The following is a 27,188-nucleotide window of genomic DNA, read 5'->3' as shown; positions in this document are numbered from 1 at the left end:
CTCCTTGCGGACAAGTGCTCCGATGAGGAGCCAAACGTGATTTGATGGAGTCAGGTCCTGCCGGCAGAGCGACAAGAAAGGCACAAGACGTGGAGGTTCCATCCAGATTCAATCCCCAGTCCAAAATCCAAGTCCAAATTCCCAGTCTCTGCGAGAAGGAACAAAAAAATCCAATTTCCTCATCAGTTTCTCCCTCCCCCGGTTCAAGTCAAATTAGCCTTTCCCGTCCGGTCTTGGGCATTGCGTAGGCCTGGTCCCCTTTGTCCTGCCATCATCCTTTGTCGATGCCGAAGAAGCCAACGGGTTCTCCTTGTCATTGCTTTCTGGTAGCTCTTTTCCTGCTGAACATCGATTTGTCAAAGGCTTGAATACAAGGGGCTACGCCGACCCTCGATTAGAGTCACAGTCGACAATTTCCGTACGCAAAACATCTTCTCCGCGGTCCTACAAACTGTGGTATCTAACTTGTATCTTTATCGTTTGAAGTCATCTTGGAGAGTGTTTTTTTTACAGGCAGCACGTGTGACCATACCCCACCAAGCCCGAGACTCGCCCTCCATTTGAGAACCTAGCAGTGCAGTGACCGCCCTCGTGTAGCAGGGCACTGCTCCGTGTGCGGTGAAATTGAGAAACAAGTCCAACACACAAGAAAAGGGGAATCCACCACAGAAACACAACTCAGACGAAACCATCAAAAGAGAGAGCCATAACCAACTAGCACGGAAATAGAGATTACGCCGGCTTCACCTCATATTTACCGGAGGACATCCTCATGGGTGAAGACGTTGATGCCGCGACCGGAGGCCCGGTTGTCGGCGATAGCGGCGGCCGCAGGGCCGACAGCACTGGTGTAACGAGGGACCGGGGAGACCACAAGAACAGGAGGAGACACTCTCGGGCAGCCGATGCCGAAGCGGCAGACTATGACGAGGACGACGAGGACGACAGCTCGGATGCCGGCTCGGATTTCAGCTCCGTCTCCATCGACGAGCTACCGCCCATCCGCGCATACGGTCACACGTACCACGGTTCTGGCCGCATACTTATGCCCAACGATGAATCGGAGCGCGCACGCCTGGAGATTCAACACCAGCTGTTCAAGCTATGTCTCGAGGACAGTCTGACTGCATCAAAACTCCCCAAGGACAAGCCCCTCAACATTCTCGACATCGGCACGGGAACGGGTAACTGGGCTGTCGAGATGGGCGAACAGTACCCCCTGGCCAGGGTCATGGGCGTCGACCTCTCCGCGGCGCTGCTGCCCATGACCGTCCCGCCCAACGTCGTCTTCGAAGTCGAAGACGCCACCAATGACTGGGCGCGGGAGAAGGACAGCCTCGATTTCGTGCACGTGCGGAACCTTGTCGGCGGCGGCGTGCAGGATTGGAAGGCGCTGTTCCAGCAGGCCTACGAGCACCTAAAGCCCGGCGGGCAGATTGAGTTCTCCGAGGTAAGGACGAGGTACTTTGACCTTGTCGACAGCAGCAGCGACGAGCCCGCCGCGCCGACGGAGGAGGAAAAGAACCACGGCGCGATGACGGCGTGTCGCGAGTTCGAGGTGCGGCTCGCGGAGATGACGGCTATTGCAGGAGTGGACTTTGATCCCATACCCAAGATCCCCGCCATCCTGTCTGATGTTGGTTTCGAGAAGGTGGGACGCTGGTCCGACTTGGTACCCATACAGGCCGTGGGCCATGACGAGAAGATGGTCAGGAAAGGGGCACAGTTTGCTCAAATGCTGGAATACGGTAGGTTTCTCTTCGTCCGTCTGCCATGTGAGCTTCGTCTCCTAACTCTAGACAGGCTTGGAAAACTACTCGCTGGCCGTGTTTGCCAAGGGCGGATGGGATGAAAAGGATACCCGGAATCTTCTGCAGAGAGTCCACAAAGAGTCACGCGACACGACAAACGAGGCATACGGCAAAGTGTGAGTTTCCTACAAGAGCGGCATGCCGTTTGAACCTTGCGACTAACGGAATCTAGTTCTTTTGTAACGGCCAGGAAACCGATGCAATGAGGTGATGCTAAACAATCCGCTCTCTAAATAGACATTCTCACCAACAAGAACATACAATAAAAGTAATGAAGCCTCGTCATTTCGACTTTTGTGGAAAATACTACAACGAGTCGCCCCCATGAAACCTCACTTGCTCCCACGATTCTCTTCCCATCTTGCTGCCAAGCTCAACAACCTAACCGGCTGGGATACCACCGACCCCGCAGTCGGTTGGTTATTCGCCGGCGCTGGTCAGGTCGGCCTTCGACGACCCGAATGCAACCCGGGCTTTCCTCGGTGCCAGCCGATAGTTTCTCATGCCCATCCAACGTATGCCACCCTCCGGCACTTATTTTCCCATAATCGGCCGAGCCTCCTTTCTCCGCGGTCCCTTGACCTGCGCGCTATGCTTAACGAAGAACAAAGGGGGTCGATTAAGCTCAAAAGACAATGTACCGGGCATCCTAATCCGCTGCAGAACTCCCCCGAAATGCCTTGACCCCTGAAATGTTTCACTCCACTGACTGCCGCAGTTACGTTACTTCACCGGACCAGTACTTGCCGCCAACGCCGCATGTTTGTCGTACTAGTACGAGTGCGGGTTCGCCCTTGGTTCGCCCGATGGATAAGCCAACGCTGTGTCTCTTCTTGATTGGATCTTGGTTTTCTTTTTGTGTCCATCACCTCACTTCAGGGTAGCATTCGCCGTGTGACGCCGAAAGACGGTAGGCATTAAAGCCTATCTTTTCCCTCCCCAATCATGTCACCTTGCCGATTATGCGGGGACGCTCCGCAAAGTCTCACCGATACAGACGATCGAAAGGGAGAGCATTGCCTTTTTTTTCTCGATATGCTAAATTCTAAGTATACCACGTCATCAGACGAATGTCAAACCATCAAGCTTTTTCCGTCCCACAAGATACTCGGCCGGAGTTTGGCAGTGTCGGGCCAGTGATCGAACCGTGGCCTACCTCTTTTTCCGTCCACGGTCGGAATCCCATGCCAACATGTGAGCCCGATTGAGGCCTAAACGTGGTCGCTCGAACAGGGCTTGCATTGGGTTTCCATCCCATACGTCGTACTGGGCCCCTTGTCTCCGATACCTCCAGACGGCAGGAAGACTTACGCGTCGGTTTGGTAGCAAACCATTGAGTTCCGTGTGACGCGAGGCCATGGCACGTATGGACATCTCCGACATAGTTGCCAAGCTTTCACGAGAAGACCCTTTCGACCGCATGTTCCAGAACGTGCCGCTGAAAACAATACCCTACAACAACCTGTTGGTTCCTGCCACGGACGTTATACAGCCGACATTGTAGTCGTCATCAATCTCGTATCATTCAATCTCGTCCTACCGCACGCCGTTGAGCTGGGGAGCAGCACCCTCCTCCGCCAAAACGTAATCACGCACCGCGCCCTTCCAATCGCTGATTCTGATATCCTTGATCTTGACCACGATAACACGCACCTCCTCGCCGGCTACGAAGCACCCTCTGCCGCCGTCCTCGGCCTGTACGCTGGGGTTGAAGCTCTGCCCCTCGTCAAACGTGTTGTTCTCGAGATGCGCCTCACGGTAAAACTTTTCTTCGTCCGATCCGTTGTTCACTAGGCTGGCGGTGCCGTTGATCGTGGCGCTAATGCTGGAGACGGCAGCGGTGTTCAGGTTCAATAGAAGCGAGGCGAGGCTAGAGCGGTGCTCGGGGCCGGGGCTGCCGCCGGAGGGACGTCGGCCGGAAGTTGGTGGGCGATGGGAAGACCCTACATCGAGCTGTTAGAAACCTGGAGCGTCCCATGGGAGTTTGGGAATCTCATACAGTCATGAACCAGCAGAGAGACATTGGGATTTGAGAGGAGGTTCTGCGTCTTTCTGGAGGCGGGGTTGGTGGTCATGACGATGACTGGGCTGGACGAGAAGTTGGACGAGGGTAGGTAGGTATAGTTCATGAGGGAGACGTTTGGGACGTTGTCGGTACATGTTGCGAGATGAAGCTGACAGGCGCAGGAGCGGTCTAGTCAGCACGGGGAGCTCTTCACGACATGCAGCCAGAAGCTGGACGCGGGGCAGAGGGGAGACTTTGGAGCTTACGAATCGGGCATTCTCTAAGCATTGAACGACTTCCTGGGGCAGGGTCGTGGTGACCTGTTTGTTGGTGTCGCCGGCCGAAGCCTCATAGTTGAGGGGAACTTGCTGTTCCATGTCTAATCAGTGGTGCTTGGCGGGTTGGTGATGTTTGTCAGATATCGTGAGCTTCTCCAAATGGGCTCTGCTGGATCGGCCGGGCTGGAAAGTAAAGATGGGCAGACGAGGCCCGCGCTGACTAATGCGGGGCAGAACCGGTCGGCGTTCCATCTTCTTGCGGGATGACGTCTTTCACGTAGAGGCTCGCCGTTTTCATTCTTATCTTATCGGTCATGGTTCCTGTCGCTGAAGCACAGGGCGCCTGAGCGGGAGCTGGCGGGCACCCCCCCCCCACTGATCCCTTGGTGGACACCGCCTAAACCTGGGCTGGAATCCGGGGTCGCCTTTCAGCGGCTTTCTAGTAGTCACGGCTATTGTCGGCACCGCAACTCCCAAGACGAGAGAGCGCGACAAGCCGAAGCAGAGCTCCTAGAGACCTCGGTTTAACGAGCAGTTGCAGCTCTGCACAATTCTCCTCAATCATCAACTCTATAACCGTTCGCTTGCCTGCGTGTAAAGTCTCAATTGATACCACGAGTTGACGATCCAACCATCCGCTTTGCCTTATCCACCATGCGTTCAATGAAGGCGAAGCATCGGCTCGTCCGACCCCTCCCTCGTCTCCTTTCCTCTGCTGCCGGCCAATCTGTGCCGGCCTCGAGCCAAATCACCCCGATCACCTCTCTGTTAATCGCCAACCGCGGTGAGATTGCGCTGCGAATTCACAAGACCGCCGACAGGCTGGGAATCAGGACGACGACTTTGTACACGGATCCCGATAGCTCCAGCCAGCACGCCGCGTGTTCCCCGCATTCCCTGGCTCTGGGCGACGCGAGAGCCTACCTCGACGGCGAGCGCATCATCTCGCTGGCCAAGAAACACGGTATTCAGGCCCTTCATCCCGGGTATGGCTTCCTCTCCGAGAACTCAAAGTTCGCCGAGAGGTGTGAGAAGGAGGGTATCGTCTTTGTCGGGCCTCCGGCGCAAGCTATGGCCGACATGGGTGACAAGGCACGAAGCAAGGAAATCATGACCGCTGCCGGCGTGCCTTGCGTACCGGGATACCACGGCTCAGAACAAGGGGAGGAACAGCTTCTGCAGCACGCCAAGGACATCCGGTTTCCCGTGCTTCTGAAAAGTGTCAAGGGAGGTGGTGGAAAGGGCATGCGCATCGTCATGACGGAGAATGAGTTTGCCGCCCAGCTCCGCAGTGCCCGCGCCGAAGCCCGCGCCTCGTTTGGAGAGGGTGGTGAGGTGATGTTGGTTGAGAAGTACATCGTCCGCCCACGACACGTCGAGGTGCAGGTCTTCGCCGACAAGCTGGGCAACTGTGTGGCTCTCGGAGAGCGTGACTGCAGCGTACAGAGGCGACACCAGAAGATTCTTGAAGAGTCGCCGGCGCCGGACCTGGACGACGAGACGCGTCTCGATCTCTGGCAGAAGGCAAGGAAGGCTGCCTTGGCCGTCAACTACGTTGGGGCTGGCACCGTCGAGTTCATACTCGACAAGGACACTGGCGAGTTCTACTTTATGGAGATGAACACCCGTCTGCAGGTCGAGCACCCCGTCAGTGAAATGGTTACGGGTACCGACCTTGTCGAGTGGCAGTTCCGCGTCGCTGCTGGGGAGAAGCTGCCACTGACCCAGGAAGAGATCGTGGAGAACATCAAGCAACACGGTGCAGCCATTGAGGCCCGCATATATGCTGAAAGCCCTGAGAAAGGTTTCATGCCCGACTCAGGCAAGCTGATCCATCTTACCACACCACACACCAACGAGGACATCCGCATCGACGCTGGCTTTGTCCAGGGCGACACCGTCTCGGAGGCTTACGACGGTATGATTGCCAAGTTGATCGTCCGCGGTAAAGACAGGGAGACTGCCATTCGCAGGATGGAGTTGGCTCTTAGGGACTACGAGGTCGTCGGCCTCAGCACAAACATTGAGTTTTTAAAGAGGCTGTGCCGGTCTCCTGCCTTCATTGAGGGAGACGTCGAGACGGGCTTTATCGAGAAGTGGAAGGACGAGCTTTTTAAGCCGCGGCCCATACACAGCGAAGTATTTGTGCAGGCAGCGCTCGGTTCGTTGTCTCAACTGGTTCATGCCGCTCCCCACGGGGGTAGTCTGGGTTTTGGTGAGGCTAGCACATTGAGCGAGCGGAAGTTCCTCTTCAAGGTCCTTGATTCCTACAGCGAAAAAGAGGGTGAGGTTGTAGAGGTGAGCATCACGCAAAAGTCCCACCAGCTCTTCGATGCCCGCGTTTCAAGGAAAGGAGAGGAGGCACCCCAGGTCTTTGAAAACCTTGTCAGCAAATCCCTTTCTAACTCCACATCAACAAACGCATTGACAACATTCTTCCCCGACGAGCGGGTCGAATCTACCGTCGTGCAGAACACGCAGAACGAGCAAGACACAAAGATTGTAGTGTTCCAGCACGGCATCAAGACAGAGCTCTCGCTCCTGCCACCAAGTTGGTTCGAAAAGGCCCTTGGCTTGAAGGAGGTCACCGCGTCGGTGGTAGCGCCTATGCCGTGTAAGATTCTGAAAAATGAGGTGGAAGAGGGACAAACAGTAGCCAAGGGCGCCCCGCTGGTTGTGTGAGTACATCCTCAACTTTGTGACTTTCGGTACATCGTATTTTTTCAGGAGCTGACCGGAAACGCAGCATTGAGTCCATGAAGATGGAGACGGTCATTCGGTCACCCCAAAATGGCGTTATCAAGAAGCTGGCACATAAGGAAGGGGTAAGTCATCAGATCTGTTTGAATCTGGTACCCGTCACTGACAAGCTCTTAGGACATATGCAAGGCCGGAACTGTTTTGGTGCTTTTTGAAGAGGAGGCCAGCGAGGAGTCATGAATGGAGCACTGATTGCATGCTGGTCAAAAGACACGGGCACTTGTGTTTGTTCAGCGACTATTTTAGAATCCGAAGTCAACAAACGCTTTGTTGTGGGGTTTCCTAAGAGTTTAATAATCCCTTGCAAATGCTCAATGCCACTCGTTTCATGTTAGTTGATGTTCTCTTTAAGACATCTTCAAAGACAGATCAACAACCGTAGCAATGCTAACTACAATACCGAATGTATCTGCCATAAAGGAGATTTCCGGGATTGAGTTATGATTAGAGGGTCAGTCAACTATTTTGAGACCGTCGTTATTACTTTACCTTTCAGATTTCAGTCAGTCTAAATGTACAAAACGCCATTGCTCGTCGTTGATAAGGGCCCTTTTGTAACACTGACGCCAGTTACACGCCAAGATTGTTACGACATATTAGCAATATAATCTGTAATTAAATACAAGGGTGGACAATGAGAAATGACTGCTCAGGTGAGCCACGGTCTTTAAATCACCTTCTAAGACTTGGGAAGATGATATTTCAAACCATAATAACGCTACTGACTCCATCTGTTTTAGTTTCACTTCGTCAATCACCGACCTGTCCGCCTTGAGATGGTAAAGGAGCTTAACATATTCGTGTATAAAGGATTGAGTGATTCACTTAGACTTTGCGCTAGCTACTTATATATGAGCCTTCTTAAGAAGAAAGCAGTCTAAAGTTTTCGACATATCCTCAAGCGGCTTTCATCGCTCCACGTTCTGCCTCATATCTTTTTGGCCAGTGAGGCTAAGGCAAACCTTACGCCTTTCGGCAAGCGGGCTCGAAACCGCCGGGCATTTTGTATTCCTTGCTACCACTTCGGCGTAGCTCGATCCATTCTGCTGCTTCGCCATCCCCATCTCTGTCGACGCAGCAGTGTCTCTTCGGGCATCGAGCATTTTTATGCAAGTCTCTGTTGGCAGTGACATATTCTCAGTCTTTACACGCCCGCCCACTTGAGCCTGCAAGTCCAGCCATTCTTTGTCGTTCCTCTGGACCCTAGACACGAGAATACGACGTCCGTTGTGTTGAAACTCGCATGCAAAATTTGCTGAACGGCAGATACGCTTCATTCGCCTCCGCCGCGCTTGACAGAGCCCCTCCCTCTCCTGCGGCAATTCTGCCACTGGCGTGAACGCCTGCGCCTCGAATTGTGCGCCAGCTGTGTCTGTTACAACAAAGACATGAAGGTCATCATCGTCGACTTTGTGGCTTTGTATCTGGTACTCTCCGCCGATGAAGTTCTCCGAGCGAGCTTTGAATGCCGTTTTGTTTTGCCATAATCCCATTGTTTATTGAAACTGATGTGTTTTGGCCGTATCTTTGACAAATAAGTTAGCAAATCTGATTCAAATTTCAACTTATCTCTTCGGGTTCGTGTAGGCTGGCAAAGTTTGGCTCTGTTGCTTGAGATGATGCACAACAAACCTTTCGACAGTTTAAATACTTTTTGGTCATGTATTTGTGTAAACGAGTGCTTGGAAAAGCCAATGCTCTCTGAGATGAAAGAGGTTCTGATTATAAAGGTATAGTAATAAAGCAGCAAAGCTTCGGTGAGTTTTTATGACTCTTGAGTTGCCTTCACTTTTCAAGAAGAGCCCCTTATATGAGTATTGTACCAAAAGAATGCTGCAGCCATCCATCGCCGAGTACGATGCGGCCTTAAGACGTGATTGGAAGTAGACAATACATTTGCATCGTGAAAGTTGGGATGATGGTTGACCAGGGAGTGTCTTACTATCATCGGTTACGTGATTTTCTATTAGTGGACAAGCTGTCGGAGCATCCTTGTCGCCGCTTCGTTCCTCAAGAAGAGTACATGTAGACACATGTCGGGACACCAGGATCTAAGATCTGCTAATCCCAATAGAACACCGAGCCACGCCTCAAATCCGCATTGCATAACGTTCGAACAGGTCAGAAAGAATTTCTTGAACAGAATGGAACGGGAGATGCGTCATGCGAAGTCCAAGACAAACCTCAAATTGAGGTGTCAGCCAATGATAGACCCTTGTGCTCACCGAAATTAGGCAGCAATGCACCTCAATTTTGCGCTCGGCGGATATGGATCCGGAGAAAGAAGCTGGAACATTCCGTTTTTGCGACAGGCAATAGCAGGCAACTGGTCGCCTGGTATGAGACGACACCCTCATGTATGAGCGCGGCCAGCTTCTAAACTTCGCTTCCAGACTTATCATCGTCAATGACTCTTGAATTGTTGACATTATACATGTTTTCAATCTAAATCAGCTCCAGACTGCAAATATGGAAGATCAAGACCACTTTTTGACTCTCAAGTCTATATAATCTCTACAAACCTCATCGGCTCCTGGCAGGGCGAACACGGTATGAACTTAGTGAATGGTGCTACTTGTGGGGTTTACTTGCGCATCTTGAATGCAACCCCCTTGGGATTCTTCGTCACGCAAGGCGCCTTAATAGGCGGCCTCCGCGCTCGCCTTTGAGAGCGTCTTCTGTTGTGATGTTGTCCAAAACTGAAATTGGAGTCACCTAACACAAAGAATATGACCGTGGTGGTAATGAATGACTGGGATAAGTATTATCTGCCCCTTAATTATGATCTGAGTTGATGAGATGAAGGCAATCTGCAAGAACTCTGCAGGCGCCTCCAGATCATTCAGGAGCATGATGCGGTAAAGACTGGTTCAAATCCGTTCCCCTCCCCTCCCCTTCATCCCCCTTGGGAGTTTGAGATCAACTACCATACAAGTTGTGATATCGTGTTTGTGCTTATTCGGAAATCAGCCCACAGCAACTTGGGTCTTTGGGTCCCGCCCAGGGTACTGTATGTGATGGTGATCTTTGAGATGAGTCGAGTGTTCACTATACTCGCTTGACGACTCTCCGCAGACGCAAGTGAAGGACGTTCTTGCTGTATAAGTTCTTCTGCGAGTCTTAAATCCTTTTTCCTTGCAGGTTCCCAGGTGCCGCTCGTGATTATCCTTGTGCGATTGCTGGTAACCGCACTTGCACACTTACTGCGGCACGCTAGGTTGATCCCCACGGTGTTTTCGGCATTTCAAGTGACGATATATTCAGGCTGGTCCCACTCGTTCTCACAGCAAACGATCTTGTTGGCTTCAGAAGTGCCCACGCCACCCAACAATGACAACTCAGGGGGCTGAGCATAGAATTTGCAACATGGTATGGCGTGGCAGTGATGGGAGATGCGTAGGTAGTTGATTGTGGTTCTTGGAAGTCTGGATACTGAGTGTCGAAGGGACTCAATGGTGCCTGGGTCGAGTCCTGGTCATACCCCTCGACTAGGGTGGTACCATAGGAAAAGGTTTTCGACTCAGTGAAGGACGCAGTGGAGTAAGCAACAGAAGGCAGCCCGGATTGGATGGGTGTTACAACGTTGGAAGACGTGTAAGTTGGGCTGGCAGCCGAAGTTCTAGTGGCTGCAGTGGTTTGGCGAGATTGGTGACCGTAAAAAGTGCAACCCAAGGGATTCCAGGAGGGCGGGTGCGGTTCCCATTGTGGCTGGTTTTGAGGCTGGCATGGCTCGAGTGCGATGTCAGTCTCGATAGCATCGCCCTCTGCAGAAAAACTGCCGTTCGCCTGGTTGGGTTGTTGGGTGAGATTGCCGTTGGTAAGTTGATCGCCGAATTGTGCCCCAACTTTAAACCACAAGTTATGCCTAAAATTGTCGGGGCCTTGAATGAAAGAGAGGCCGCCAGGGTCAACAGCAGCCGGTTCAGAACGAAAGCGCAACTGGTGGCCCATGTCCGGCGCGGAGCTCACCCAGAAAGTGGGCGGGCATAGCATTCGTTATTCCACAGATCAGCCTTGCCCGCCTTGGTCTGATTGCCACCTTTATCTACCTCTTCGTCTTCTTTTGTGGTCCTGGAGAGCGTCCCTGCGAATTCGTCTACTGTTCTAAAGTCTTCCCACCCTTTTTCTTTCCCAATCAACTGAGCCAAGATTGCTTGATATCGCCTATCCAAGAACGACTGAAGAAACATGAGGCTCTCAGCTTGGCATGGACGTGTACCGTATCTGACATGTCCATCTTCTCAAATCCTGTCATCGAGCTGGTGGTAAATGGAGTTCAGAAGGAGATGGACATAAATTCACTGAACTACTAGAAGTAGGGTTCTCGCAGAAATGTACTAAATGAGTGACTTCAACTTCTCACAGCCACGATGAAAACACCACCACCACCAGCAGAAGAACTCGAAGCGGCAAGGTTCAAGGCCCAGCGGGCGGTGGTGGGGGACACACCACCGGGCTGGTGTTTGGACTGGACTAGACTCGGGGCTGTGTATCCAAGTCTGTCTCTCTTCGCGCCTCTCTCTCCCGTCTGTCTCTGGCCGTCGTTGAAGAAGCCCGGCAGTCTCTGACGGCGTTGTACCTTGGAAGCTGCAAGGATACCCTGGCCGTTGACGATGCGCCGTTTTTCAAGTATATAGCATACCCCCGTTGGCGCATATGGTATCTCCAGTGACCCAGCGGGATCGCTCTTCGCACAAAAATACAACAATGTCGGCAACGTCCTGTTCTCTGCCGCATCTAGGTTCAGCAGGGACCTTCTTGTTTTTCTCCTCCATTCTAGCGAGATGTACTGGCCCGGCTGCGCGGTACATGTCAGTGTCGACCGGTCCAGGGTTGACCGAGTTTACCGTTACTCCGTACTTGTGACCGAGCTCCGTCGCCCATACTCTTGTGAGGCCTTCAACCGCAGCTTTTGAAGCGGCATAGACGGATTGCGTCGAGTAGCCCCCTCGAGCAGAAATGGATGACAAGTTGACTATGCGCCCACCGCGGCTAATATGTGGCAGAACAGCTTGTGTCATAAAGATAACGGCTCTGACGTTGACTGTCATCAACCGGTCATATTCTTCGATCGTAATTTCTTCCAGGGGTGCGTTTCCTCCAAGACCCGCATTGTTCACTAGTATGTCGATTCGCTCGGTCCGAAACTCCTTGAGGGTGGCATGCAACAAAACAGAAGGGGCTTCGGGCGATGCCATGTCGACCCGGACACAGGCCGCGCGGGTTCCAAGAGCCCGGACTTCCTTCACCAAATTTATAGCGGCTTCCTTGGAGGAAGGGGAGACATAGTTGAAAGATACCTGCCCGTTCTTAGCAAAAAGTTTTCGACTGTTTTCGGGCAAAATCCCAGCAAAGGGACACTGGTTCCCTTGAAAGACCCATAAACAAAACAATGGAATGAGGAGGTATTGAAATAGAATTAACATACGCTTGCTCCTTGTCTGGCTAGTGCCAGTACAATACCTGCTCCAATACCACGAGCTGCGCCTGTTACAATTGCTATCTTTCCTTGAAGAGACATAATGATTTGCTCTAACACTTGAGGTTTGGGGGGTTCTGTTTCGTCAGATTGATCTTGATTAGCTAGTTACACAGTGGCATGATTCAACTGTACTTAAGAGGATGAGAAGTGCTTGTCTAACCTTCTTAGGGGTCTTCTAAATACTGCCTCAAGACGATGTCCTGAAGGGTAAAATGCCCTTGAATCACAATTTGAATAGCTGAGAATTTCAAATTCCGAAGAATATTTCGAGCGCGCGACGTTAATACCAGTGGAGAAACCTCTGTGCCCTTGTGCAACGGAGAGACTGCCGAAAAGCAACGTGCCGAGTGTGGGGTAACGGCAGTTTCACCGAGACCTGCACATCGCTGGATTGCTGAAGCGTCCGAGCCACTTGCTTGCGGCTGCAGCTTCCTAGAAGGTCAATAGAGGGGTAGGAGGGGTAATGAGATCCTTCTGTGCCACAATAGCATCTTATAGTCACCGGGAGGCTGCATTGACCCCTCAGTGTCAGCGTTCACATCGGGTACTGAGCAAGATCAGTAGCTGTGATGAGTTCCTGTGGTCGATTCTACCTTAGGCGGCTATTTACTATTCACATCACTTCTCCTCTGTCTTCCATTCAACCGCCTTCTCGAGTCATTTCCAAGCATCTCATTCGGTTGTGTTGACAAAGCAGTGCGCCATGTCGAATTCAACGGCAGCCGAGGTCCTCACTCGAAAACCTGAGAACATCGCCGTGTATACCAACCCCCAGCATGAGCTGTACGTCAAACAAATCGGCACGCCAATCCCAAAGGAAGGAGAGTGCCTCGTCCACGTGCGGGCAACAGGAATCTGTGGCTCTGATGTTCATTTCTGGAAGGCCGGTCACATTGGCGAGATGGTTGTAACGGGTGAGAATGGCCTTGGTCACGAGAGCGCAGGGGTGGTGGTCGCAGTCGGTGACAAGGTCAACAAGTTCAAGGTTGGCGATAGAGTGGTACTGGAGTGCGGCGTTCCATGTATGAAAGCGACATGCTTCTTTTGTCGAACGGGCAAGTACAACGCATGCCCGGATGTTGTTTTCTACTCGACGCCCCCTTATCATGGGACTTTGACACGCTATCACGTTCATCCAGAAGACTGGCTGCACAGAATTCCCGATACGATCTCGTATGAGGAAGGGTCTCTTCTTGAGCCGCTCTCTGTGGCTTTGACCGGGATCGAGCGGTCTGGTGTACGTTTAGGAGATCCGGTTGTCATATGTGGCTCTGGGCCGATCGGCATTGTCACCTTGCTGGCTGCCAGCGCCGCGGGTGCGAATCCAATCGTCATCACGGACATCAACAAAACCAGGCTGCAGGTTGCGAAGAAGGTTATTCCTAGAGTCCGGACTGTGCTCGTTACCCCGGGAAAAGAACCACAAGCAATCGCCCAAGAAGTTAAGAGCGCTCTAGGCCAAGAAGCCAAGTTAGTGCTTGAGTGTACTGGTGTTGAGTCGAGCGTTATCACTGGCATCTACGTAAGTCTTCTCCGCCAAAACCTTACGATCAGCTGAGTCTGACTACAACGTTAAGTCTTGTCAATTCGGCGGTATGGTCTTCGTTATTGGATGCGGTAAGGACTTTGCAACGATTCCATTTATGTACATGGCCGGAAAGGAGATTGATTTGCGATTCCAATTCCGCTACCGCGATATCTATCCTCGAGCCATCGGCCTTGTCGCAGAAGGTATCATTGACCTCAAGCCTCTGGTGACGCACAGATTCACGCTTGAAGAGGGAGAGAAGGCCTTCCTTGTAGCTTCAGATCCAAGTGCTCTGGCCTTGAAGGTGCAAGTCATTGATGACTGAGGGAGAGACACAACGCACATTTTACGGTAGTCAAATTCTTCAACATGAAGACTAATTTGCTTCCGGAATGAAATAGAATAACTATCTAAAGAACTGGCACTTTCTTGAATAGTATAGGTGGCAGTACCATGAGGTTGTTCGTCCCTAACAGAACTATGGCTTGTACTCTCAGACAATGCTAAAATCTGTTCCTGGGCTTAGGTTCATATCAATGTCTGATATGACGTACCAACTCATATTAACAAGGCAGATATCCCAAGCTTTGACATAGCGTGTCTACATATAGAACTGCTTTTGACAACAGCACTATCTTGGCCATTCCAGCTCTCCCTAAGAATGCGATGAACTGTGTCACAGTTTGTGAATCCAGCTCCAGAAGTCTCAAGAACTTCTTCGATGAGATTCTCAAAAAAAGGTTGTTGCTCTTGACTCGCCATTGCTCCGGCCACGCAAATAGGCCACGGCATGCCCCTTAGATTGATACCTACTGGCACTCTCTGTAGGGCGTCTATAACGTCGGCAACAGCTTCATGAAGCGTTTCAGGGGGGTCGCCTGCAATTACCAACATAGTGCGCAGCTGGACTAGGATGGCTGTAGCGAAAGCACGAGTAACCGATTGGGAAACGATTGCCGATGCGGACTGTTCAGATGCCTTCAGCCTTGATGTGTCATTAGAGTGTAAACCAATGGGGTGACTTACCTTATCTTGAACACCCAAGTACCCAATACCATCTTCTAGTCGTTTCTTTATGTCCGCTGCTCGGCGCTTTAGAGCTCTAGGGCTCAACTCTGCAACTTGCGCTTCCAGCGAAGCGACGTCGCCAAGCGCCAACATAGCCCAGTTCTGGCAGCCCATAATACAAGAAATGTCGATCTCGTCATGGCTAAGCCATCTCTGATATGGAAGCTTTGGTGGCCCACCTGTCGAAATACATGAAAGGAGATCAAACCAAAGAAGCTGGGATACGTGAAACCTAGTGGAAGCATTCACTATCCTTTGGAATCCGGCGTTGGGTCTTGTAGATGCCGAAGGATCAGACATCCCATCAATACTCTCCAGATCAATCTGACCGGCAACTAATAAAAGAGGGTTTAGGTGGGATTCCCAATTGGACGTGCCTCCTTGGAATACCTATGCAATCAGTCAGCGGGATCTGAACGCTAGGGTATAATGAGGTCCAATATTGCGGATACTTCAAAGCTGATGAGGAAGGTTCCGCATGTGAGAAACTCGACACGAGACTCTGGATGACTAGCGAATCCGTCCATTTCACAACGGCCGAGAACCTGGCGAAGTTCTTGCATGGCATTTGTGTGATGCCGGATAAGCTCGGACTCCATCTCCTCTGTCTTATTTCGCGATATCGTGTGCTGGTGGAGGGCGGATAGCGTGAAAGCGGCATGGCGCAATGGTCCCTTCTTAGACAAAAGCCAAAACAGCCAGCCCCTACCTCCTTGCTCTGGTTTGTCCATATAATAGACATATTGAAGGGGGAAAATGTAGTCGAGGTAATATGTGATAAGCTCTGCTTCGCGAAACTCAGAACTTCCATGTGAGAACACCGTAGAGTCATTGGATCCTTCGGTTGATGGCTCTGTGACCGTTCTCGAGGAACGATTAGATGAAGCTTGCAATTTTCGAGTTCGGCGGAAGTTTTGTTTTACAGCATGCTTGATCCGTTGTAACTCAGCCTGGAGCTTAGCCGGGTTCTTCATCCAGTCTGGCTCTGGACCATACCCATAGCATTCTATGTGCCGATCTGTACATTCTATGCATGACGGGGAGGTCTCATCGCACTTTCTGTGGCGGATGCGGCATGTCCAGCACCCTCCGCTGCTGCGACCTAAAGGTTTTGGCATCGTAGGCGACCCTCTAGTCCTTCGATTAATCTTGGTCTTTGATACAACCGGTTCAGTAGACAAACTCTGATGATATAGTGCCTTATTCCACTGGGTCAATTAACTTGAGCAGTCGTGTCGGTTTTGCCATTCGAAGAATTCTGTACAAGTTGCTTTGTCGACGTTCCAGGGGGAATATTCGTTCAACTCGTTTAATCTTTCCCAGCCCCCCGCGCGCCCAGCCCCTGCCTCGAGACTGTGCTCCACTTTTGATCTGAACAAGCCTGGGAGGGAAAGTCGAGCCGTTTGTAGGGAAGGAAAGTCGAGACGAGATATTAGCACTCGGTTCAACATGCAACTATAACCTTAAAGAATGTAGGTTGTCCGAAGGATGCTTTAAACACCTTGATTTTCTCGACCAACTTGTCGGGTTCAATCAGCTTCTGGAATCTGATCCTCGTTTGTGACAAGAAACCTGACAGTATTAGTACATACCACTGATTGCGAGATATCTAGATTGCCATTTAATTGGAGTTTAGCATGAACGTATGCACTTGAGTTTAGATTCCATCCCCAAATCGCATCATGTTCTCTGCGTCTTACTTTCTCTCGAATCCTTAACACGTCACTATCATTCGAGATACAATCTTATGGTCCGCTCTCATGACAAAGAAACAAGACAACACTCGCACAATTCTATCGTTACATTATTTCAGGGGAGAGTGAACCCGAAAGCAACAAGCTTTACCTGGAGCCAACATGACAGAGAAAGAAAAAGAAAAAGAATCTAACTCTGGAGACAAGACTTTGTATTCCACGTATTTATCTTTGCTAAGGTTAATGGGCGAATAATTACATAAAGCTTGAGTATGTTGCCTTGAATATGGAAATCCAAGGCACATTAGTTATTGAGGGGAAGGTATCTTGAGTGGGTGGAAGACAAGCATGGATTTGTTATGGCACTCGCTTGAGTTTGGAAGGGGAACTCCCCTCCAGCAAGTTGGTTTGCATCCTCCTGGGATGAGCCGTTTCTAAATAGTTCGATGCCAAAAAGCCATTAAAGCGTAAGCCAAGAATAGATGCAACACAATGGCCCTCTTGTTGTGTCTCCAAGTTTCTTATTCAATTCAGATACTTAACTGCCAACTCTGAAGGAGAAGAACTTTATAGCGAACGTACGATTTCTTTGCATTCTCTTCTAGTTCAAAATAATTTCACTAAGCACTCGACGAAAGACAGACAAATTAACCCATTAGTCCATAGCCCAGTACACCCTTCACAGCTCGCACACCCAGGCTGTTCCGGACTCCAATTCCCGCCTCACGCGCTCGAGACATTACACATTAGCTATTAATCTGTGTTACTGTCTAGGCCTGCTGCTTGTTGTTGTCACGACGATCGCGGAAGTGGTCTCTGGCCTTATCACGGGCGGCGCCGCGCTCCCTGTTGGCACAGAAGACGTAGTTGCCAAGGTTCCTGTCGCAAAGTACGTTCTCACGGTCTGTCGCATATTTAGTCATCAATTCTCACAGGAAAGAGAGTTTCCGGCTTACCATAGGTGATAATCAGATCCTCGCTGGCGGCGCAGAAAGCAATGTCATCGCCCTTGCAGTTGGGGTTGTGGTTGTCACGGCCACGGTCGTTATCGTTATCATCGTCACCGTCACAGCGGTCTCTGTCACCGCGACCATCGCGACGACGGTAGCACTCGCAACGACGCTCTCTCGTGGCGTAGTACTGGTTCAAGCCGCATCTCTGGATTCGTTCCCACTCCCTGAGAAGCTCATAGGCTAGCTCTTGCTGCTCGCGAATGGCGCAGAAAAGCCTGTTCGCACCGTCGTTGTAGCAGAGCCTGTTGTTGACGTCTGGTGCCATCATCAGTAGCGCTCAAGCCTGAAAGAAGCGAATAAAGACGTACCGTATTTAGTAAACTCCTTGACGCTCCGGCCGCAGTAGAGGTCATCTCGGCTATCGCGGCATTCGCCTCGACGGAAGACTTCAACATCTTTCTTGGGAGGGGCATCAGCTGGTACGGCAGCGACACAAGAGATGCCCGTGATGGCGGCGATAAGAATCTTTGCGTAAAGCATTTTGGCGGTTGAGAAAGTCGCGAGTGCGGGTATCAAAGACCGAAGATGGGTATTAATGGAAGGGTATCCTGAGCTTGAATGGGTTGCTTGCTTGTCTGTCTGATGAGAAGAAGAAAGATGCGAATATCATGGGCAGAAGGGGCATTCTTTATAGTCGACTAGCTGACGGGTTTCAATGTAGCTGCTTGGTGCATGTACATCCGTCAACGACTCCAATATGCGCCACTCATCTGCATTGCGCCGAGCCCAGTCAGTTGATACCATGATCAAACGTGATCGGTACCTCGAAGGCAAGGACAGTCGTTCTTACCAACACTTCCGCCGCTTTCCTTCTTCCAACTGCAAACCATACAGGGTTCATCGAGCCGCCATCATCGGCTTGGTAACTACACCTCTCCGATTTGCCCTTACTTTTTCAGATGAAGTAGGTTGGTAAGGAGGCATGAACCTCGTAACTGTCACCTATGAAATGCGCATATTCCTGACTGAGATTCGGGCCAGCTTTCCATGCAGAAACCAGAGTGTGAGCGAGACCGGAGCATTGCAGTAGTACGGCCGTTGCCCGAAGGCGTTCATGGACAGGCAAGGATTCCTAGCCGTTATACCAAAGCTTCAAACCCCATACTGTTGCCGTTCATGGTGGTGTTCTCGGCAACTCTAATCTAGCCCACATATTTGGTGACCGTTTGCATGGACTGTTGTGGAATGGTTGCAACCTTTACAATCGATTGGCCTTCAAGCTTCCGCTCCAGGCTGGGAAAGGCAGCTTGGTTTCCTCTCTGGAAGTCATCGAGCTGGAACGAGGTCCTTGGCAGACTGGCAGCTTTTCCGAAAAGAGACGGCATATAATGCAAGAGAGTTGAACAAAAGCTTAAGTTCCTTCCTTTAGTTATTCGCAGTTGCAGGAACAGCTTTATGCCATGCTAACTTTTTCAGAACGTATGGAACACCGGGTTTGCAACAACTAAGCCTGCAAAAAAATACTGCAAAGAGCATTTGGTTGTTCGGGTATTTGAGCCTTAGTGCATGGAGCATGGTCGCCTCAAGTGTCGACAATATGCCCGTGGCGCTCCTCGCCCAAACAGATCAATAATATGGAGGTGATGCGAAGATGGCCCTTGCTTCTGGAAGCTCCCGCAGCCATACCAAGTTGCAATCCGCTTTTCACGGGGACAGATTCAAGCAAACACCGTGATCGAGGTCCAATAGGAAGCACTTGGTTGTATCTCCGTCCGTAAGATCAGACTTCATTGGAGGTGGCGGGCACACATCCGAGGGGACCGCAAACTTTACATGCCGAACCTTCACACTCCTCTGAAAAATTATCGTGAATAGACTCTGCGAAACGTTTGCCACTGACGACACCGTCCAAGCCTTCTCAAGTACCTTGCCTGAGATCGCCGTACTGGCAGATAGATGACAAATGTGACATATGGCAACGGAATAGATCGGACACGCTTAAAAGATATCGACAACACGTACGTGGTGGTTGAAAGAACGTTGAAGATTTGGTTTAGTGCCATGAGCGGCCCAAGCGGCGAGCTATTAAGACTGGTATCAACGCTGGATACTTACCAGCCTCCCAAGTGGCTCCGCGTACAATGTGGACGCAATACATTGTAATACCGTAATGCAATTCCAGCACGACTAGGCCAATATGCCGAACATTTGGAACTGCTCATCAGATGCAGTTCGATCCTCTAGACCCAAGGTCTTGGCTGCGTCTCTTTCCTGCGGATACGTCGCACAGTCACTCGGCAGCCTCATGCTGGGCCTTGCGTTGTGGTTTGGCCCCTCGATTTCAGCACAAGCCACGCAAGAAGGATGGCGGGCATGGCAATGCTACCCAAAAAGGCGAGTACAAGCTGAGCAAACTTTGGTTCGCCTGGTCAGCATTGAAAATCGCTGACCAAGGGTTCCAAGATTTCGCATCAACAGCCCCCTTTTTTATTGGTCTGTAGGCTGTTGCGCCGATATTCTGCCTCCTGGCATGAACTACTCAGCTGGCCAGAGATCGCAGTCCCTAACTCCTAGCAATAGACTCTGTTGCGTCTTAGGCTTCATCCACGTGGGTCGCCTGAACCTTTGAACGACGGGTCGAACAACATACAGGCCCGTGTGATGCAGCAACCCAGTCTAACTGTTAGGGTCGGGAGGCGCTCTCAACGTTAAGCCAATAACATGCCGGCATTGCATCGCAAACGCCAATGCCATTGACATGTTTCGAAACGAATGTACAAATGGCCACGTTGACGTTCGGTTGCTATGCGAAAAGTGCCATACCAGGCGCTCGTCGTGTGGGGTCACCTTACGAACCGGTTCACGCACAGGTATCTTGAGCAAACCATAATCGCGCGGAGAACCCGGCGATAACCATTGGAGCGTGCTCTCGCCATCTGGGGAAAGCCTATGTAGCGGAGCCCCGATAGACACATAGGGCGGCAGGTGATCAAGTAGGTCATTTATTGAAACTCGTAAAAGCCCTATCAGGATCGGAATACACTTCAGGATATCTTGGCAATGGTAATGCAGAGAGGAAGCACATTCGTCAAGAACGAGTCTCCTCTTCCTTTCATGTCGTTCGCCCAGGGCGAAAATAGAAAATCGCTCAGATGTTCATGCATGTTGATGGAAAGGACAGGAACGGGGGCCCCAAACATGTTGGCGGAAAGAATGATTAGACGGTCATGAAGAAAACGCATGCGGTATTATCGGAAACCGCCCTGGGAGCCTCCATTATTCCAGTAGCCTTGGTTCGCACCTCCGTAGCCTCCATTACCATAACCTTGCTGGTTGCCGAAGCTATGATCGCTGTAGCCGTGAGAGGGCGGGCTCATGGGCGGAGGGCTGTGTTGATCGTGAGGCGACCCGATCCTGGAGTAACCACCCTGAGAGGCGCTACGGCTCGGAGCCACGGGAAGCGGGCCCGAAGGGGGCATGCCAGGACTTTGTGTCTGTAACGGAGACAATGGTTGTCCGCGACCGTTGGGCGAGTCGCTGTATGCGGCCATGCCAGCTGCGGCGCCGGCACCGGCACCGGCCGCGCCCGCAGCCATTGGAGCGGAATCCCAAACGGTCTTCTCTTGGGTTGCGGGGACGCTGTAGGTATTCTCCTGAACCATCCCGCTCTTGCTGAATTCTGCGGCGTTGTACTCGGTGCCCGTCGATCCAGCAAAGGAGTCGGGATCAACACCGCGCTTGTGGAACCCTTCGAGCTCTAGGCGCTCATTCTCGGCCCTTTGAGCGGCAAGGGCCGCCTCGGCAGCACCGCGCCTGCGCTGGCGGATGAAGTACCAAAGACCGAAGGCAATAAGAGCACAGCCGACGCCGACGCCTCCGGCATACACAGCGGTCTTTGCGGTCGGGTTAAGTTCGTTAAACTTTTCGCTAACGGACTTGCTAGGTTCCGCCAGGAGCGCTTCTTTGACGGTTGAATTACCCCTTGCAATGAGGTTAGTATGGCACGGTACAGCATGTACAGCTTGAGCACGACTTACTCGGCAATCTTGATGCTCTCCCACGAGCCCGTCTTATCCCCGAAAGAGTACTCCTTTCCTGAGCTGTAGTCTGTCACTTGCGCAGACTTGACGTACATAGTGTAGGGACCGGCAGCATAGTCAGTTTCACCTCCAGCCCATTCCTGGGTTCCCTTGGCCATCCGGGGGTCACCACCAGCCCAAATACCAAGACTCAAGCGCATAGGCGTCTGGGGGTAAGCCAAGGAGTTGTTGGCGTCCTTTGGGAAAAGAGTCCGCACGTTGTTTCCATCGATCCACCACTCGAGCTTCTCCTTTGTCCAGACGCAGGTGTAATTGTGGAAGTCATCGTTAATGCTTCCTGTCACCGGATGCTCACCGCCATTATGCCAGTCCTCGACGCCCTTGCCAAAGTAGTTACTTAGAGCATTGTTGTTGATGCCAAGGAACTCCCAATCGACCTCATCCAACGTATCGCTTAGCCACATCATGGAGCTCACGATTCCCTTGCCCTTGGCGGCTCTCAGATGAACCTCGGTGCGGCCCCAGAAGAAGTAGAACTTTGTTCGAATAGTGGGGGAGTCGCCCTGCTTGCTGATCGTGAATTCGGCACCATTATCAGTGGTGTACGTGACCGGTCCGACGGTCGTCTCCCAGGCATCGCTCGATGGCGTGGAGTTGAAGTTGAAGCTGTAGTCCATACCGAAAGCAGGGTCGGCAGGACAGGTCGTGTTCATCGGGTTGCATTTGGTTGAAACTTGCGCGAGCGTAGGCGGAGCAAGCGACACCAGCAGTGCCGCTGCTGAAAGAGCGTAACGCGACAGCATGGCTGTCAAAAACAAGTGGTAGTCGCACGAAGGCTGAAAAAGTGAAGGTCAGAGGACCAAAGGTGCGCTCAAATTTGAGATGAGGCCTTTCAATCGGGACTAATGATGTCCAAAAGATGGGTTAAGCAATACGTCTAGTATCACAAGGATGGTTGACGGAACACGGCGCGCCCGGCAACGTGTAAGAAATGAAATGAGTGACGCGAGTGAGAAACCGAGAGAATGTGAGTGCCCGTGGTTGGCGGCGAAGGAGCGTAACACGCGACAATGTTGCAGACGTACCACCGTGATGTTGGAACGGAAAGATGAAGGAGTGGTTTATGAAAGAACGTTTGAATTGGAGAGGAACGGCGTTGGCGGGGGTCCAAAAATTGAGTTGGAAAGGAGCGTGGATATGGGCGCTGGCACTCGGATGGGTACTCTGGGGCCGACATGGAAGAAGCACAGACGCCAGAGTTAGCAGTTCGGGAGGCAATGAAGAGCAATGATAGGAGGCGGCCTCATCTCCATCGGTATGAAGTGGAGAGGCAGGGACAAGACAGGCCAGGGGATGCCGGCATGGCGGCAAGCAACATGGTGATTTAAGGGGGCGCCAATGTCTCTTGCTCCTCTTTGGGTTCTCGAGTTGCATCTGCAACGGGCAGCGTTTCCGCACCAGAGCCGACCAGGACTAGCGTCTTTACTATCGGTCGAACCAGAGAGGTGCAGCAGTTTAGGGCCCATTTCGTTGTGGCACCGGCGTGCAAGGTTATCGGACAGGAAATTATTGAATAATTGTTAAGCGACCGACTGGGAAGGTCTGAAGATGATCCCGAGATTGTTGGTGGATCGCCGTTCCCAGGCCGGCACTCTCAGCCCGGGGGCAAAGCCCTTGCGAATTGAAGAGATGCGTCATGAGCCATTGTTTTAAGAACTAAATAATCCAAGCATAACTCACGAGCTCGTGGTGCCAGTCGACCATTGATACGTGATATTTGGTCAGGACAAAAGTGAGTGTGTGCGACAGGGCTATTAGTATAGCTCAAACGTTCGCAACTGTGGGAATGGAATAGGTTTCGGAATAGGGGTCGTGGATCACACCGCCATTGAGTTGATCCTGTGGTACTCCTTACTTAATCAACCCGAACTGTATGAAACTACACTTGCCAAGCAACAACAGACCCAAGTGAGTCGTGAGGATGGTTTCTTCCAAAAGAGAAGACCATGAGGCAGCGACAGCTGGTTTCACATTGGGGCTGAAGCGCATTCTCTCAATGAACAAGGTAGCATAGTCAAAAGGGCGAGATATGACTCGAGCACTTCGACCCCAGAAAAATGTTCGAACCAGAAGACTCCGTGGCTCGATAATACCAGGCTGTTAGATTCCTTCATGGTCGTGCTATGAAAGCTGTCGACGTATGCACGAGCCAGCATCCAGGGAATGTATATTTGGCAGTGTCAGTTACAACAGATGCGCAATCCAAAAACCGTCGTGACTGGTTAAAGATGAAGACCTCGTTAATGATGTCGATACGCCGGGAAGGATATCCTAGTGCGTACGAACTAGCAAAATCGAAGAGATCGACAACCCACAGCGCAATTCGGGACTACAATGACACAGGCGCGTACCAAAAATCATGTTTGCTTGAACACGGTGTTGTCCAGAGGAGATGAAAGAGGTACCACGAGCGCGATGCCGATGGCGATTGAGTTCTGCGTGCTCAAAATTCCACCTCATGAGGAGCACGCACATTATGGGTCGCAGCCAGAGGGTGTTTCTCGTTCTGTGGAAAATGATCTTCGCGAGCAGCCATGACGTTGGTAGTCGGATAAGCGGTCTGGTGGCGAGGTTCAGAATGAAGTGCAGAAAGAATAAAGTAAAGTTGATGATTAAGGTGAGTAAGGTGGAAAACATGGCGGACAAGGTGAGATGAATAAGGCTGCAATGACAAAGGTGAATCTTCGGGTGTTCGGCCCAGTAGTGGGCCCATACCCCCGGGTCATGGCCGGCCGTGGTCCACATTCTTAAATTATTGAGTAGCCGCTAAAACGCAGGATTTTTCGGCCATGGCCGTGTTTGTCACCGTACTGACGGCTTGGCTAGACCGATGTCGGTCCAAGCACAAGCCATAATGAAGCATTTGCTAGCTTGACGCCTATCATTCCAGCTGCTCAGGCTAGCCAGGGCCCTTCGAATGTCGTCCGAAGGAAGCCGCTATACCAGCATGCCTCAATGACGATTCTAGAGGCTAACTTAGACATGACATCCAACCTCTCCAATGCCAACACCAATCTCGGCAATCTATCCGGGCCAAAGCCCACATTGTCCCCGAACTCACCATAGTGAAGCGTGACTCACGGTAGCCCAATCCGTTTCCGATTACGCGGCAGTGGGTTCCACGAGACAGGCGCTTACCCAAGAGGTAATAGTAGTGCAAAAAACGTCCTGTCGAATGGCAAAGCGACATGCCTAGATGCGATAACGCAATGCCAACCCCAGACAAGACCATGGAATGAGACAAGGGATTTTTTCAGCCGCAAATCATTCATATAACGGTCTGGGCCCGTCCCGGCCCCTCTGCCCGTCTTCCCTCTAGACTACCTCATCATCAAACGGTTCGCAACCACCATTGCCGCTGCCAACATGAGCGCACAGCACGGTCTTCGAGTTGGAGACTCGTCCGACACCGACCTCGGGAATGAGCAGCAAGCGCACGATGCTCAACCAAAGCGGACTGTCGTCGATTGGCTCCGTGACGATGTCAACATTCGATACACGGATATCCCCGTCCTCGCCTGCTGTCTAGTGTCCGGGTTGTGCGACAGTGTAGCAGTCAACGCTGCCGGCGTCTTCGTCAGTATGCAAACAGGTCAGTTCACCACCTCACGAGAGAATGCGGTGGCGTGATGCTGATCCAATAAAAGGCAACACCATCTTCATGGCACTAGGCGCTTCCCGGCTCCCAGCCGGCGAGCCACTCCTCTGGCTCAAGTCTCTCAGCTCCATCGCCGCATTCTGGCTTGGATGCTTCTTCTTTTCCAAGTCAAGGCATATCCACCCCAAGCGCAGAAGCACATTGGCGCTCTCGTTCCTCCTTCAGGCATCTCTTATCTTCCTGGCCGCCGCTTTCGCCCAGACCCGTCTCATCGCCGACTTCGGAGCCACATCCGTCCAAGGATCCGACACGAAACACGAATTCAAGACCTCCGAGGACCCCCTCGTCATGGTCCCACTTGCCCTCCTCGCTTTCCAATTCGGCGGGCAGATCGTCACCAGCAGGATCTTGGGCTACAACGAGGTTCCAACCAATGTGCTCACCAGTGTCTACTGCGATCTTCTGTCAGACCCTAAGCTCTTCGCCCCCTTGAGGGAAAACCCGAAGCGGAACAGGAGGTTCTTAGCTGTGGTTCTCCTTGTACTGGGAGGTATCGTTGGTGGATGGTTGCAAAGAAGCCAGGCTGGCATGCCGGGGGCCCTTTGGATATCTGGTGCTGTCAAGTTCATCATTGCAGTTGCCTGGATGGGCTGGGCCAGTAACGAGCCGGTGGAAAGCAAACTTGAAAAGGGAGCCGTAAATACGTAGCGGAGAGTGGGTCAATCATTGACATAGTAGATATTTAGAAGTATACCAAAGCCCGATTGCAAGCTGAGCTTTTGTCTCATGGCTCATGTTCAGTCCCAAGTCAACACCAATCTAATGCCAACGATCTTATTCGTCAAGTCCACATACTGCTCCAAAATATCTTCAAGAACCACCGTCCTCAATCCGTGGGGCCTGTTACAGCCTAGAGACCATTACGCTCCGAGAACGGCCTGCAGAGATCCCCAGATAACAGGACCGTTAGCCAAGTCTCTCGGTCTTAGGACCGTTAACAAGGAGGCGCTTTTATTCCTGCTGTAAAGCGAGCTGAGGCGTAAGGTGGCTGTCTTTGGCTTGAGGCTTCTTCTGATAGACGAAACCAATGAGGAGATACGCTAGAAGGAAGAAGCATGTTCAGAGAGGTCAGAAGATGCCATGCGTAAGCCTGCTGTTTTTGTAAGTCATTGCTAAAACGTGTAAAGCTATCAAGTTCATAAATAACATATCTTACCTTGGGATCTAACCTTTAAGCGTATCTCCGTATCAAAAAAAAAAAAATTTCTTAAATGATTAAAAGACTTAAATCAAAGGTGCCTAGTTGTTTAATGTCTTAGGATGTTTAACAGTAGAAGGAAGGGCGTCTCCTTTTCAACGGCCCGAGACCGTGAAACTCGGCTAATGTACCTGTTATCTGAGCATCTCTGCAGGCAGTTCTCGGAGCACAGTAGTCCTGGGCTATGTAATGGCCCACGGATTGGGGACGGTGCTTCTTGAAGATACGTGGAGCAGTTGGTGGACTGAACGAACAGGGGTGGATCAGTTGTGTTGGATTGGTGTTGGCTCAGGATTGAGCATGAGCCATGAGATAAGAGCCTAGCTTGCTGTTGGGCTTTCTTACACGTCTGGTCGCGTCGAGCTTTTCCGCGAGGCCTCTCGAGGACTTTCAGGGGCTGTAGTAGAGAGTGAAAATATCATATGTGTTGCGATGCCCTCACGCGCATCGCGCAGCCTTGTGAGATTTGCGCTGGGCCCGGATTAACTATTAGTCCAGTCCCTTTATGCAGATCCACCACGCAGGATATATATTTATTTATTTTAGACAAAGTAATCCTATATATAGAAATTTAAGCTATTTTCCTTATATCTTTTTTACCCTAAGTAGTAACTCTATAATAGTTATAAGCTTAGCTTATATTATACTTTTAA

At 51.4% G+C, this 27,188-nt stretch overlaps 10 protein-coding genes across 10 annotated transcripts; 5 read left to right on the top strand and 5 right to left on the bottom strand.

Annotated features, from left to right (window-relative positions):
- Nucleotides 1-772: 772 nt before the first annotated feature.
- Nucleotides 773-1,931, top strand: ColSpa_03028 (secondary metabolism regulator LAE1; the record flags this gene model as incomplete). Its single annotated transcript, XM_049269240.1, has 2 exons — nucleotides 773-1,748; nucleotides 1,804-1,931. 2 exons carry the CDS (start codon nucleotides 773-775, stop codon nucleotides 1,929-1,931), a joined length of 1,104 nt encoding a protein of 367 aa, XP_049125197.1.
- Nucleotides 1,932-3,347: 1,416 nt separating this feature from the next.
- On the bottom strand, nucleotides 3,348-4,193 carry ColSpa_03027 (pyridoxamine 5'-phosphate oxidase family protein ustO; the record flags this gene model as incomplete). Its single annotated transcript, XM_049269239.1, has 3 exons — nucleotides 3,348-3,754; nucleotides 3,811-3,985; nucleotides 4,083-4,193. The coding sequence occupies 3 exons, from the start codon at nucleotides 4,191-4,193 to the stop codon at nucleotides 3,348-3,350; spliced, it is 693 nt and encodes a 230-aa protein (XP_049125196.1).
- A 555-nt stretch (nucleotides 4,194-4,748) lies between these two features.
- On the top strand, nucleotides 4,749-7,034 carry ColSpa_03026 (methylcrotonoyl-CoA carboxylase subunit alpha, mitochondrial; the record flags this gene model as incomplete). The annotated part of the gene is made up of 3 exons (XM_049269238.1): nucleotides 4,749-6,772; nucleotides 6,841-6,919; nucleotides 6,972-7,034. 3 exons carry the CDS (start codon nucleotides 4,749-4,751, stop codon nucleotides 7,032-7,034), a joined length of 2,166 nt encoding a protein of 721 aa, XP_049125195.1.
- A 4,445-nt stretch (nucleotides 7,035-11,479) lies between these two features.
- Nucleotides 11,480-12,375, bottom strand: ColSpa_03025 (L-xylo-3-hexulose reductase; the record flags this gene model as incomplete). Its single annotated transcript, XM_049269237.1, has 2 exons — nucleotides 11,480-12,154; nucleotides 12,283-12,375. 2 exons carry the CDS (start codon nucleotides 12,373-12,375, stop codon nucleotides 11,480-11,482), a joined length of 768 nt encoding a protein of 255 aa, XP_049125194.1.
- A 664-nt stretch (nucleotides 12,376-13,039) lies between these two features.
- On the top strand, nucleotides 13,040-14,189 carry ColSpa_03024 (L-arabinitol 4-dehydrogenase; the record flags this gene model as incomplete). The annotated part of the gene is made up of 2 exons (XM_049269236.1): nucleotides 13,040-13,858; nucleotides 13,914-14,189. The coding sequence occupies 2 exons, from the start codon at nucleotides 13,040-13,042 to the stop codon at nucleotides 14,187-14,189; spliced, it is 1,095 nt and encodes a 364-aa protein (XP_049125193.1).
- Nucleotides 14,190-14,697: 508 nt separating this feature from the next.
- ColSpa_03023 (uncharacterized protein) lies at nucleotides 14,698-15,046 on the bottom strand (the record flags this gene model as incomplete). Its single annotated transcript, XM_049269235.1, has 2 exons — nucleotides 14,698-14,742; nucleotides 14,891-15,046. The coding sequence occupies 2 exons, from the start codon at nucleotides 15,044-15,046 to the stop codon at nucleotides 14,698-14,700; spliced, it is 201 nt and encodes a 66-aa protein (XP_049125192.1).
- Nucleotides 15,047-17,396: 2,350 nt separating this feature from the next.
- ColSpa_03022 (uncharacterized protein) lies at nucleotides 17,397-18,119 on the bottom strand (the record flags this gene model as incomplete). The annotated part of the gene is made up of 3 exons (XM_049269234.1): nucleotides 17,397-17,530; nucleotides 17,583-17,894; nucleotides 17,948-18,119. 3 exons carry the CDS (start codon nucleotides 18,117-18,119, stop codon nucleotides 17,397-17,399), a joined length of 618 nt encoding a protein of 205 aa, XP_049125191.1.
- Nucleotides 18,120-20,827: 2,708 nt separating this feature from the next.
- ColSpa_03021 (putative extracellular glycosidase) lies at nucleotides 20,828-22,422 on the bottom strand (the record flags this gene model as incomplete). The annotated part of the gene is made up of 2 exons (XM_049269233.1): nucleotides 20,828-21,560; nucleotides 21,617-22,422. 2 exons carry the CDS (start codon nucleotides 22,420-22,422, stop codon nucleotides 20,828-20,830), a joined length of 1,539 nt encoding a protein of 512 aa, XP_049125190.1.
- Nucleotides 22,423-25,045: 2,623 nt separating this feature from the next.
- ColSpa_03020 (uncharacterized protein) lies at nucleotides 25,046-25,309 on the top strand (the record flags this gene model as incomplete). Its single annotated transcript, XM_049269232.1, has 1 exon — nucleotides 25,046-25,309. The coding sequence occupies one exon, from the start codon at nucleotides 25,046-25,048 to the stop codon at nucleotides 25,307-25,309; it is 264 nt and encodes an 87-aa protein (XP_049125189.1).
- Nucleotides 25,310-25,340: 31 nt separating this feature from the next.
- ColSpa_03019 (uncharacterized protein) lies at nucleotides 25,341-25,985 on the top strand (the record flags this gene model as incomplete). The annotated part of the gene is made up of 1 exon (XM_049269231.1): nucleotides 25,341-25,985. One exon carries the CDS (start codon nucleotides 25,341-25,343, stop codon nucleotides 25,983-25,985), a length of 645 nt encoding a protein of 214 aa, XP_049125188.1.
- Nucleotides 25,986-27,188: the final 1,203 nt, after the last annotated feature.

Source organism: Colletotrichum spaethianum (genome assembly GCF_022836535.1).
Source record: "Colletotrichum spaethianum MAFF 239500 DNA, contig05, whole genome shotgun sequence".
NCBI classification, from domain to species: Eukaryota; Fungi; Ascomycota; class Sordariomycetes; order Glomerellales; family Glomerellaceae; genus Colletotrichum; species Colletotrichum spaethianum.
This window is presented reverse-complemented; position numbering and strand designations above follow the sequence as displayed.